The 13,511-nt window shown below is 33.4% G+C and overlaps 1 protein-coding gene and 1 pseudogene across 3 annotated transcripts; one reads left to right on the top strand and one right to left on the bottom strand.

The window, feature by feature from the left end:
- Positions 1-595: 595 nt before the first annotated feature.
- LOC140840944 (WRKY transcription factor 72A-like) lies at positions 596-2,921 on the bottom strand (annotated as a pseudogene).
- Positions 2,922-8,060: 5,139 nt separating this feature from the next.
- LOC140841973 (mitogen-activated protein kinase kinase kinase 1-like) lies at positions 8,061-13,411 on the top strand. 3 transcript variants are annotated; one of them, XR_012120293.1, is made up of 10 exons: positions 8,061-9,224; positions 9,823-9,907; positions 10,033-10,095; positions 10,210-10,367; positions 10,737-10,809; positions 10,895-10,954; positions 11,331-11,441; positions 12,544-12,771; positions 12,941-13,013; positions 13,073-13,411. XR_012120293.1 is itself a non-coding variant. In XM_073209737.1 (9 exons), the coding sequence occupies exons 1-8, from the start codon at positions 8,257-8,259 to the stop codon at positions 12,760-12,762; spliced, it is 1,737 nt and encodes a 578-aa protein (XP_073065838.1). In that variant the 5' UTR covers positions 8,061-8,256; the 3' UTR covers positions 12,763-12,771; positions 12,941-13,078. The 3 variants fall into 3 exon arrangements, 1 of the variants encoding a protein (XP_073065838.1); XR_012120294.1 differs by lacking the exons at positions 12,941-13,013; positions 13,073-13,411 and adding an exon at positions 11,586-11,690 and having other exon boundaries at positions 12,544-12,742; XM_073209737.1 differs by having other exon boundaries at positions 12,941-13,078.
- The last annotated feature ends 100 nt before the right edge of the window (positions 13,412-13,511 follow it).

The raw sequence follows: 13,511 nt of genomic DNA on the forward strand, positions 1-13,511 counted from the left end.
ATCTAGTTGGTGAGCTTGATTTTAATAAGTATTATAGTCTAGCTAGTATACGTACTGAAGAATTAATGCACCGAATAATAAATTAAATTCTGCATAACTAAAACAATTAATTTATTCGATCAAATCAAAATTTCCTTGGGAAGATCATATACTAAAAATTAATTGAACAAACATTTTAATCCTTCGAGTTCTTGAAGTTTTTACAACAGTCAAGGCTTCACATGGAACCCTCAGATAACAGGGAAAAAACAAATAGTAAAATCCAAAAAACAAATAATTTCAATGTTCACCTCGAAGTGCATGATGCTTCCCCATTGAGTATATATGGATTATGCAAATATATAAATATCACATAATCTACATCGACTAAACCTATTCTAACGCCGAGCTTGCGCGTGCTGCCCTTATTTGATCAATGTTGGTCCCAAATCCAGTGGTATGAATCTGCAATTATAAACTCTTTTACATTTATCTTTCTTGAAACCAATGCTCCAAATTCCTTTATAAGGTGTTGCTTGATTCAAGAACCCAAGTGTTATCCTTAGGACTACTGCCGCTCCCGTCGCTTTTGTCCCCATCTTGATGAAGTAAAGTATTAGGTGGAGTGGACTGGGTATTGCTTGGCTTTCTTTGTTATGAGTGAGGATATGGCTGCTGCAACAGCAACCCTAAACTTAGGATCAGAGGCATCGCACTCACATTTTCAGCCAACAAAGATTTGTTAGCACCTTCACATATCTGGGACCCCATTCTTCTGCTAACTTATTCGGGTTCTGAAAGTACTGGTTCATGAGTGTATTCCCATTGAAAATATCTTGTTTGGCATCCAAGAATACCCAAGTTGTGCCATGGGATTCGAAGAGCTGGCACTGTTTGTGAGATCAAGAACAATGCCCTTGTTAGGGTCAAGAAAATTAGGGTTCAGGGCCCTTAGGTTTGGGATATAAGGAGATGAGGGGTTCATTAGATGAGGGTTTGTGTGGTTGGAAGAAAGGGTAAATCGCTTGGCCGTTGAGGGCGATGACAGTAACGCCGTGTCGGAGAATGGGTTACCCGAATCTAATAACATGAAAGAAGCAGCTGCCGCAGATGTTGTTGATGCCATCGCCGTTGCGCCTACAGAAGTGGTTGATTGTGCGTTCCTTCGTACGTCGTGATAAGTATCGACATGTCCTCTAAGCACCTTTGGACCTAATAACATGAATCACATTCAGAATTAATATTCAAGAAATATAATTTGCAACCTCTAAAAAAATTATGCATGGAGTCAATACGTTGAAAAACGACAAGTAAATCGAGTTCAAATTCTCATCGTACTTGTTTTCTTACTGGACATCCTGCTGCAACAGTGCAACGATAATATGCTCGAGGGCAAGGATTCCCTTTCGCTATTTGTTTGGCCGTATTTCTCCATTGACATCCATCATTCATCTAAACAAATTCAAACCAAATTTATACCAATTAATTACATTCTACCAATCAACCAACCAAATTTATGTACCTCAATAAAATGAATCAATTAGTGTGATCAACATGTCCAAAAATTATATAAATGAGCCAAGTACATGCTATAAGTTTAGATGTAATATGCTAAGAAAAAAGTGTAATTAAAAAAATGGAAAGAAATGGTTAAAATTTCATAAATAGATGCTTATATAAGAACACACACACACACACACACACAACTTATTCTCAGTTCAATCAAATATCAGAACTTTGAACTCACTGTGGCTGATTCACATCTTGCTCTTACGGAAACCCTAGCTCTTTTGTTAGGTGGCAAAGTGACATTGCTCATAATTCCAGGCAAGTTGTTGCTTTGCACTTGTCCTTGCATCGTCCTAACTCCTGCGTTTTCTTCTCTATTTTCTTTTCTTTCGACATCTTCTCCGGTCCTATGTTGCTAGAATCGACCTTAATCCTTAGCGACAACCCTAATTCGTCACTTTCTTTAGCATCGTCTTCTCTTGATGAAGATGAAACCGATTGATTGCTTTTTATATCAATAATTCTTGGGCTTCTGGTCGAATCCTCATTCAGGTCTTCCTTGTTATTTCCATTGAGTGATAGAATCAAATTTGAATCCTACATAAGTGATTTTAGTACAAAGTTCAACTATTAATATATTATCTACATATATATACGACTGGTAAAACAATGAAATTAATTATTTATATTCACGCAATCGTTCGGATTAAATTACCTTTTCTTGATTATTTTGTTGTATGATAGCAAATTTGGATTGCAGATCGAGGTAATCTTTCATTGTTTTCTCCACAGCTTCGCTCAATTTCTTGTTCTCCTCCTTCATGCGTTTCATCTGCTTCTGCAAACTTGACAGCTGGGGAAAGTTCGCAGTTTCCATATTAATTATATACGTATCTTTTCGATTATTATTTAATTTCTAGATAATTAATTAGTAGAATTTGTGTGTGTGTATATACATATATGTATGTATAGAGTTGTACAAATTAAACTAAAATACCAAATCAAAACAAGGGAAGAAAAAAGGTTCAGACATCAAATAATATATCTACATATGTATTAGGAAACATGAAGTCGATAATTATTTTACCTCATCAGTGATAAAACCCTTATCAGAACCCTCTTGAAGATATCGATTCCCAGCTTCTTGTAGCTTCGATTCGTCGACTTCTGTAACCGGGTTTTCCTGTTCTTGCGAGTCTAATAACTTGAGGGATAGATCAATCTCCATGGATTCACTTTCTTCTTCTCCTCCTCTAGCCATTGAATTAATTTACACGGAAAAATAAAATATATATTGCAAAATTTCTCCTGTTTTCGCTTATTATAGCTAGATAAAAATGGTTTTTCTTAGGCACCAAAGTCAATTCCTCCGTCTGAAATTAAACGAACAAGGCAGCTGCAGCAGTACTATAGTAGTATAATTAGAGATATAATTAAGGACGCATCTAAGTTTTGACTTTAACCTTTCGATTCTTAATTACTTCTTATCTTTATATTGGATAATTAATTAATACTACACCTGGATAATTTTATTAATTAAATTAAGTATTTTACAGTTGTTGTGAAATGACAAGAAAAGTCCTTTTAATTGACCAAAAGAGCAATTTTTTTATTGACAAAATAATATTCATAGTGAGTAAATGTAATATTCATATTATCATTTACAAATTTTTGCGAACTTCATAGATATATATATATGTGAAAAAGACGCTAGATTCTACTTCCGATAGATAATTGAAAATCGGAAATCCATGTTAATTATCTCATATTATTCTCTCGATACATAATCAAATCTTTTGGAAAAAAGACTATAAAATTTGTTTATATCGAATTCGAAGTGTCATGCTGTAATTACTTTACTATTATATTAAAAAAAAATCTTGTTATAGGGTCTGTTCCTAGTCAGAAATATAATGAAATCGCATTTCTTATTCTTTCTCCCGACCCCGCTACTAAGAAGGACAGACGACCGCCCTACCACTGAACTACTGAGGAACAAAGGTTGCAAGTTCCAAGGATTATTTTTTGATCACTATGACGCATTAATTTTCCCCATATAATTTTTTAAAATTTTATTTTAGTATTTTCTCTATAAAACCAATTACTCCACATTCGAGCTAATATATATATATATATATATATATATATATATATATATATATATATATATATATATATATTTGTGTGTGTGTGTGTGTGTGTGTGTATAATGGAGCTTTACTTAAGGTATTAAAAAATACATTATTTAAAATTGAAAGAAGAACCTTGCTTGGGATCAGATCTGGAAAATGTCAACTGGAAGACCTACACTCCTCCCCAGTTTCCACTCTTTGTGAATCTCTTTACTAATTTTTTATTCTTCGATTTTTCCACCACTTCCTCCCATGTTGTAACTTGTATCAATTTTATTCTTATTATTAATTAGCCTCCTATTATTTTAATACATATTTCTTGTTAATAATCACGTCATTGGTCAGCAACGGATGGTAGATGTAAAAAATATTATTTACAAATTGTATTTGTGTTTTACGGTTCACTTTACTTAATTTTCTTCAGGAATTTTGAAAATTATGAATAAAATTTATCATATTTTTTAAGTCATAATTTTCTCCTTTTTTGGTCTATATGTATAGTTTTTTTATTTGGAATGATATTATTATAATAAGATCTCGAACTCGAGACTTCATCTCAATATTGATATCTGATCAATTATAAGTCGTCTGCAAGTATTATTGTTTCTATTTATAGCTGACTAAAGATAAAGTGAGTGACAGAACTTCGAAGCTCGATGGATCTTGGATCGACCATGCAGGAAGCTAGGATACAAATTTTAAACTGATAAAATACGTATGGATCTTATGGTTAATTACCACAAGAGGAAGCTACATGTTTCTCCATATTCAATATAATAATTTCTACAATTCATAGAATTTTTTTTTTCCCATCAACCTTTGCTTTTTGATATCTTCTTTATTAGTTACAATTCATAGAACTTAGTAACTTATTTGGCGTTATATGTGGGATGAGATCTCGGATTCGAGATCTAATTATAACATCACAAAACTCATAGTTTCGTTGTTCGATTTTGTGATACGGATATTATATTTGGGTCACTCATGAAAAAATATTATTTTTTATTATAAATATGAGAGCAGTTGATCCGTCTCACGAGTAAAAATACATAAGATAGTTCACAAGAGACCTAATCTTATAACATATATCCTTCCCCATATTAAAAAATGAGAGTGTCGATTCTTTATCGTATAACCAATCTGAAAGGGACTGTTGATCATAAACGGACATAATTAGATTAGGTCAAACGAGTCTAGGAATGCAAAACACTTATATTTCAAATTAAATAAAATACAAAGATTAATTAAGAATAAAATATTCCTTTCACACTCGATTTCTTATTATAAGAAAACGATATAAATTAATTAATCCTGGAAAAATGCTAACAAAATTGCAAGGTAAATTGGACTTGCTTTGGTTTGACTCACTCATCCCATCCTATAAAAAATTTCAAGGACAAGCTTCCGTAGCTGATTGGATGGATCCAATATCTGACTTTTTTGGTGAAGAGTTGACTTGTGGAAGAGCAAACGTCGCCGCAGGTAATTCTCTCAACTTTGGCTATTCATTAAGAAAACACACAAAACAATAATTAATTAATTAAATATTCATTATTATTATATTATATATACACGTAAGCCCAAGTATCCCGTCTTTAATTTCCTTAATTAATTCACGTTTTGATTATTACAAAAACCAAAAAAAAAATTATCTTACGGAAAAAAATTAAAACATAACAAAACCCTTGTAATGAATTTTATTAATTTTTTTAGACAACACTTGCAAAATGTAAAAATTATATTATATTATAAGAATTTAAATTTCATTATATTCTTCGAATATTGCTCCAATCAAAAGACAACTTTATTTTTTCACTTATCTAAGTATTGGTATTTTAATCATCAGGAATTAGATTAACTATTTTTATTTTCAAATTGAATATCTGTTTGCAAAACTACTCCGGTCGAAATTGTCTTTTATATAATATATTTTATAATTAGACTAAAATAGATATAATTTTTTTAAAAAATGGAATATTATAGTTTGCATTTTTGTATCATTTCATTTGATTTCAATTACAGCCGTTTTGAGTTTTGTGTTACTTTTATAAATTGATTTTTCCATACTTTCTAAAATATTAAATAAATTATAAAGTTTTATATAATATTACGTTTTTCAACTTTTTAGTAAAAAATTTCATCGTGAATTGTTTGTATATTGAATGTCTATATATTATTATTATTATTATTATTATTTAATTAGATATTTAGTATACATATTTTTTAAAATGTTCAAAAAATAATTAACTTTCTTAATCAAATTTTCATTTAATATATGATTTTTTTTAAAAAATAATTATTTATTTATCCTTTAAAATTTTTATAAACGAAGAATTTATCATTTTTAATATAGTTCTACTAAATTAATATATCGAATGCAATGATAAATAAATGAAACTGATCGCAAGATTATTATCATTGTTTGTAGATGATAGATCTCAAATGATATAAAAAAAAATTATATAATAATTAAATATATTCATTATATTAATAATTTTAGATAATTATTTAAACACACAACTTATTAATTTTAATACTTCGTCCATCGTACTAATGATCTACCATTGAAGCAAGCAATAATCGACGCTTGTAGATTTGGACAATTGAAAAATATCAAGAATAGTCGATCAACACTATGGATTGACCCGAAATTAATTTAACATCCTAACTCATAAACTTGGTGACTCCAATGTCTATGAATAATTAATAAGAAATTTATCCTTCTCGTTACAACAATAATGGCATCTTCATTGTAGAATTAAAGAATTAATACAGAACCGAACATTTGTCAATTTATCAAAACTTGCAGTTAGTAATAACTAATCATTTCTGATATTTTAAACTGTGCAACAGCTTTGAGCTCCACATTTCGATTTCTATCTTAGCAGAGACAATTATCACGCTTCAATACTAAATCGTCGAGATAAATAAATCTAATTTGTAGAGGAAACATAAACCTAGTTTTTTTTGTTTTTTCAATACTTCGATACACTAATTAATATTAAAAAAAATTATTCTTTCTGAAAATGAATTTCAAGTAGATTACTATCGATCCGACTTAATTTAAATAATATTGGCTTTTATATAAATGCTTGTTTTTAAATTATATCTTAGAGGTAGATTATCCCATGAGTAAAGAACTATTAATACCCTATGTTAGGCGTAGGCCGTAACATATGACCGCCGCTAATCAGTCCTCATTTGGCCACCAAAATTCAATCCTAGACAATTTATTTAAGCCAATTTGCTCACCTAGAGGGAAATCTAATAGTAACTAGTCATCCCCTTTTATGGAGATAAAATATTTTTTTAAAACTTATAATATAATATATATAATTATTATCAAAATTCTCAAGAAAATTGTAAGTTTAGCCTTCTGATGCTTACATGATATAACTTTGTTTTTTTCTTTATACAAAAACTCTTGTGATATTGTCTTATATGTCAATTTCGTAAAATAAATCTCTTATACAATCCGACCTACGAAAAATGTTATTTTTTTATGTAAAACATATTAACAAAAACTTATATGAGACGATCACACGAGTCGTATTTTGTGAGACAGATATCTTATTTGGGTTATCCATGAAAAATTATTACTTCTTATGCTAAGAGTATTACTTTTTATTATGAATATCGATAGGATTGACTCGTCTCACATATAAAGATTCGTGAGACTGTCTCATAAGAGACCTACTCAAGCATATCACCTTTCATACTAACTATGTTTGTGACCATCTCAAAAAAAAACTTACTCTTTTCTTTGTTCTAAATCACGGTTTTTTTAGTCATGTTAAGCATATAAGGTCGTATATAAGGATAATCCAAACCTTGTGATTTCCATGAGATTTTCAAGGAAAATAAATGTGAGAAGCAAAACAGTTTTGTCCATGATCTGGATCTACATTACTTGTTGGCCCAATTCTTCAATCCATTTATTACTTTGTTGAAACTAATGGCACCAGGCCCAATCTACCCATACTTAAGATCACATCATTTTCGGCCCAATCAATTTTCCAGCCTGTAAAAATGAAAACCACATTAGCTTGTAATTCAATATAAAAATTTATATATAAAGTAGATATGATAATGATCGCATCTATTTGAGCACAGATGAAATGAAATTTTTGTAAATTTAATAGACGTCACTTGAATCGATGGTCATATGCAAAAAAAGTTAGATCTAAATTTAATAGACGTCACTTGTGACAATGTTTGTCTATGTTTTATTAAAGTATTATTTTTTATGATATTACAAATAAAGAATAAAATTTGTAAACATAATTGAATTTAAATTAAACTCAAAAAACTGCCGAATGCATTAAAAACTCATACCACATCTATTTGGCCTTTCCATCCTACCTTATCGCCACGTGGCAACTCCTGCAATTTTCTCCATATTTACCCTTTTTTAAAGTCAAAGGTCAAATTTTACTACAGACGCCAGCCACTTAAACTAAAGAAAAGAAACAAAGTACGGAAAGTTCGTCACCGTGACAGAGCTCAAAAGCTGTCAACGAAATTCAGCTGTCTCCGCCGATATTTTCACGCACATACGTTAACCTATACGTACACCGGATATTGCGGACTGTGTGTATAGAGAGAGAAGGAGGAGGACTGAGAGTATGAAGGAACGATGACCAACTCCAAGCAGAAGCCGCGGCCCCGAAGGCTTGAACGCCGGAACGCCGTGAAGAATATAGACTACGACGCGGGTTCGAGCTCCTATTCTACGATTTCATCAGAAGATCGATCTGTTTACAAGTCCAGATCGCTTGACGTTACGCCGATCTCCGATCAGACCAGCTTCCGCGTTGAAGGAAATGAGGGAGAGGTAGATCAGATTTTTCAGCGCCTTGGCGTAGGTCTCGATGATTTTTCCATCCCCTTGTCAGCGTGGGAGGCTCGGAAGAGTCTATCGCCGTCCGGTAATGTGAGGACTCTGAGGCTTGGTGGTGTGCAGGATGTTGATGAGTTGGAGAAGGGTTTTGGATCTAGGGTTAGGGTTGGGGTTGGGGTTGGGGTTGGGGTTAGTAGTGGTGGTGGATTCAAGAATGGGTTTGGGTCGAATTTGAGTAATTGTGAATTTAAGGTGGATGAAGTTTGTGAAAACGGAGTGAGAAGTGGTAAGGTGGTGCTTAATGGTGGTTCGGGGATTAAAGGCATTAGACCACCAAAACTGGCTCCTCCGCCGGTGTTGACAAGAACTGTTGTGGACAATATGAGCTCTAGTTGGGATATGGTTAGATCATTTGGTCCTCAAGATGATCTGGGATGTGGTTCAGGGCGAGAAGTGTTTAACCATTCGGTTGATGAACTTGAAGAAAACGAGGGAGTTGAAAGGATAAATATCCATGTGCTGAAAGATGAGAGCGTGGTGGTTGTGAAAAGAGATATTGGAGCTAGTGCGGTGCTGTGTTCAGATTCATCAAATGATGATGATGATGATGATGATGATGATGATGGCAAACCTGTTGGCTTGACCAGGGTAAATGATTATACTGTCTCGCCTAATGGTTCATTCAGGTGCAATATTACGTCTTGGCAGAAGGGTGATTTCCTCGGAAGTGGATCATTTGGAACAGTGTATGAAGGGTTTACCGAGTAAGTGTTTTTATGACACGGGCTTATTGTTCTGCAGTATTCTATTGAATCAATATTACTTTGATTGCTGCTCTACCAGTTACATTATGGTTTAAGATCTAAGAATAGCATGTCAATTTAGGATGTGTGAAGAATTTCTTCAAAGCACTAGTAAAATGCATATGGACAGAAATCTATAAGCGTGAGAAACTTGTGAGAGAGATGTGTATAATTTTGTGATAGAGGTGTTGGCACCTCACCAAACACAGAATTTGTTGGGGACTTTTGTATCAAGCCTTTAATTAGATCAATAATGCTGTGAAAGAGGAATATGAGTTTAACTCGTCATGCTAGCAATTTGATATGAGAAGTATCGAAAACTCAAGAACCCTGAACATGAGCTTAACTCTGTTGACTAAATTTGGCCCAGTCTTATCATTTCTCTTTTTATCTAAGAAAGTTCAGCAGATCCCATGAATGTGTGTCTTGTTGTTGCATGTTATTGGAGGGACGCTTACATTGAAAACAAAATAACCCCTTTGTAAGCTTGGATAAACAAAAAAGCATGTCGGTGTAATTTCTGTCAGTTCCTTACGATTCCTTTTCTCCATCACTGCAGTGATGGAGTCTTTTTTGCTGTGAAAGAGGTGTCTTTACTAGACAACGGTAGCCAAGGCCAGCAAAGCCTTTATCAACTCGAACAGGTGAGAATAATTCATTAATTTGTGATGTTCTGGTGTTTAAAAAACTGGACATGTGCCTAAATGCACCAAATTTGCTAATAATGTAAACTATTTGAATGAGACGTTATGCTATGTTTATTTTACAGGAGATATCTCTTCTAAGTCAATTTCAACACGAGAACATTGTTCGATACCTTGGTACTGACAAGGCATGTCTTCTCTTTAAATGGGGACATTTTTATTCATAAGCATCTAGTATCTTACTTACTAGTATTGGTGGTTCCAGGGTTTCCATTTTGGTTGTAACACAATATTTTTTTCAGGATGACGCAAAATTATATATCTTTCTTGAGCTTGTAACCAAAGGTTCACTTGCAAAACTATACCAAAAGTATCGGTTACGAGACTCCCAAGTCTCTGCATACACGAGGCAGATTTTGAGTGGGTTGAATTATCTTCATTGTCGAAATGTGGTCCACAGGTGAAACCAATAATCTTTTTCTTTAGGGTATAGTGGATATGGTTTCTTCTTTTACTTTTTTCATCCTATGGGCACGATTTTTCTCTCCACCTTTTTAAATCTAGTGACTTAATTTTCTTGCCAATGCATGTGAATGTTCTTTTAAAACCTCTTGAAATTTTTGTTGAATTGGGAAATTATTTATTGTCTTTTCTTTCTTGTCTCCCCCATCTTTGAATGTTTGGAAAAATTAATAATTATTCGCGTATTTACAGATTTTTGCAATGATTCAGATTATAGTCAAGTGGTGTATATTGTGAAATATTAAGACTTCTGAGAGATTGTTCTCTATTTTTTGCTTATTGAACTCTGTTTCCTTTCCTTTTCAAGGGATATAAAATGTGCCAATATATTGGTGGATGTGAGTGGTTTTGTGAAATTGGCAGACTTTGGATTGGCAAAGGTTAGTTTCTTGGGTATAAATGATGATCACCCCTTCTCTGTTTCATTTTAGATACTCATAAAGGTTCCTTTACGTGTTCTCCCAGGCAACCAAAATGAATGACATCAAATCTTGCAAAGGGACGCCATATTGGATGGCTCCTGAGGTATATTTTGTTGCTCCATCAAACGTTACTTGCTTTATCAATCAAAATTTTAAATTATTTCCCGCAGGAAAGAAAAAATGAACTCCTTCATAAACATGCAGTTCCACATTCACCTTATTCTCCAAACTGCACTTCTTGTTTATCTACCCTTTTTTTACTTCGTTAATCTTAGAGTACAGATTGTAAGTAAGATTAAGTAGTTCTAGTCATAGAAGAGCTTTATACGTCCACCCCAGCTTAGACTACTCATCTCTTGGAAAAACTGCTTCAATGGAAAGGAGGAGAGAGTTTCTCCTTCTTGATATGCATTTCATATGCACAGTGTAAAACATAAAATTTCCATGAGTAGAAAAATTGAAACTTGATGTCATGTCAGGTCGTGAACAGAAGGAACCATGGATATGGTCGTGCTGCTGACATATGGAGCCTTGGTTGCACTGTGTTGGAGATGTTAACTGGTCAAATTCCTTACTCTCACTTGGAAGGGGTATGGACATGCATTTAAAGAAGCTATAACATGATGCGTTTTAATTTTTAGCTTCAAATTTAGAATGTTGTAATTAGTCAATTATCATGCTTATATTAATTATGTGCAACTCACCGAAAGAGGAGACCATGTTTGTGAATGAAGCTTAGTGATCAGTCCATGACACCAACAAATCTGGCCCAATAAAATTCTATGGTTCCAAGAAGGGATGTGGTTTGTACCATCTCTTAGATGTACTATAGCACAAGAGTGAGTTTTAAATTTTCTAAGTATCTCGTTATTGGCATCTTCATCCTTACAAAACTACAGTGCATTTCTGCCCCTTCTCGTAATGGAAGTAATTAGAAATTATACCAGCATTTGCATATCTGTTTTCCTTGTTTGTTTCTGATATCTTGATTCAAAGTTGTGATAATGACTTTTACCGTAATCAACTGTGTCAGTGTTCATTTTTTTCAGATGCATTACAATCTTTTACTGTTGTCTCCTGGCAGGAGGCTGTCATTGATCATGCACATCTGAAGTGCAAATATTGAATTTAACTCCAGTTGAGATGTTTAAAGAAAAAAAGCATGATCGGTGATAAGAAATGTGACAAGGAATGAACTTTAAAGATACAAGTGAATTGACTACTTTGTAATTGTTTCCAGATCTGGATTACGTCATACTCATTGAAGTATTCCAACACATAATCACCTTGAAACTTCAATTGTGTAGGGCTTCATCAGTCAGTCCCTATAAAAAGCTTGATCTATTTATAAGCCTGATGATATCGCCTGAATATCAATGAAACATGAAACTAGCTTCTTAAGGCTCAGTCTTGCCAGATCTGACTCCGGAAACTAATTACAATAATATTTGGCAATCATAAATATCCTAAATGCTCTTCACTAAAACAACGAAAAAACATTGTTTTAAAGGTACAGGCTGGTTTGTCAATTTCACATTTGAAGGTAATAGCATCGCTTTAGGAACTTATCCTTGATATTCCCTTTCTTTGTTTATTTCTTTTGTCGACTTTCACTCCATAATGTTCATTTGAACTAGTATCATGAGTTATAAAGTTTTGATTGGTTTGAAATAAGTGTTCTTTTGGTTGCAGATGCAGGCATTGTTTAGGATTGGCAGGGGAGAACTTCCCCCTCTACCTAGTAACTTATCAAGAGATGCTCAAGATTTTATCCTCAAATGCTTGCAAGTTAACCCAGATGATCGACCCACTGCAGCTCAGCTGTTCGAGCATCCATTTGTCAAGAAGCAATCTCCAACTTTTCTCAGTCCTGTATCTCCACATTTTATTGGCCTGCCACTCGGAACTTGAAGAAACAAGGTAAATATTACAGCCACCTCTGGGTATGTGTACATTGCTTCAGAAGATCAAGATCGAACCTTTTTACACTTTTTCTGCGACTATTTCTCTTGAATTTCTTAGGAGCAAGTTCCATGTAGTTCAGATTGTGCATTTTACTTCATGACGACTCCTTTCCGTTTTTTTCCAGAAAACCCCCCAAGTATCCGACCTGAAACTAGTATTGATCATGATGATGCTCTCAGTGCACCACCAGGAACGAGGCCTTCTTTGTTACTAGTATTGATCATGATGATGCTCTCAGTGCACCACCAGGAACGAGGCCTTCTTTGTTACCTGCATGATGTTTGTAAGGATCGAGGATTACTATTTGTCCTCTCTTCATATATCAGGATGATTCAAACATCATCAAAACAAATTTAAATGGAATGGGGTGTGGAATACAGTTGTGGCAGAAGATTAGTGAAGAAGAGACAACTCTTCGTGTATATTTATTTTTTTATTTTCTTCTTGTGTTTGTTTGATCATTTGTAGCTTGTTGTGATAGTTTTGCTTGGATTGGGGTGTTGCAAAACATTTTGAGTGAAATTGTAATTATTTGAGATGTTTTTGTAATAGGTAGCTAGATTTGGATATGGTCTCAGATGTACATTGTTGACTCCCTATCCTTGCCCTCATGGTTTTCTAGAATTTATTCAATTCTTTCAACTTTTTGCACTTGACTTCTTTTCACCTGACTAAGCTTTTTCATGAGAGTGAGT

The sequence above is a fragment of the Primulina eburnea genome, chromosome 9 (genome assembly GCF_022965805.1).
Source record: "Primulina eburnea isolate SZY01 chromosome 9, ASM2296580v1, whole genome shotgun sequence".
Lineage (NCBI taxonomy): Eukaryota > Viridiplantae > Streptophyta > Magnoliopsida > Lamiales > Gesneriaceae > Primulina > Primulina eburnea.

What these genes read in the sequence shown, in the direction of transcription:
- LOC140841973 (XM_073209737.1), top strand. Translation starts at nt 8,257, where the DNA reads ATGACCAACTCCAAGCAGAAGCCGCGGCCCCGAAGGCTTGAACGCCGG. An exon ending in GTGTATGAAGGGTTTACCGA is followed by an intron (nt 9,225 to 9,822) that starts GTAAGTGTTTTT and finishes CCATCACTGCAG; the next exon opens with TGATGGAGTCTTTTTTGCTG. An exon ending in GATACCTTGGTACTGACAAG is followed by an intron (nt 10,096 to 10,209) that starts GCATGTCTTCTC and finishes TATTTTTTTCAG; the next exon opens with GATGACGCAAAATTATATAT.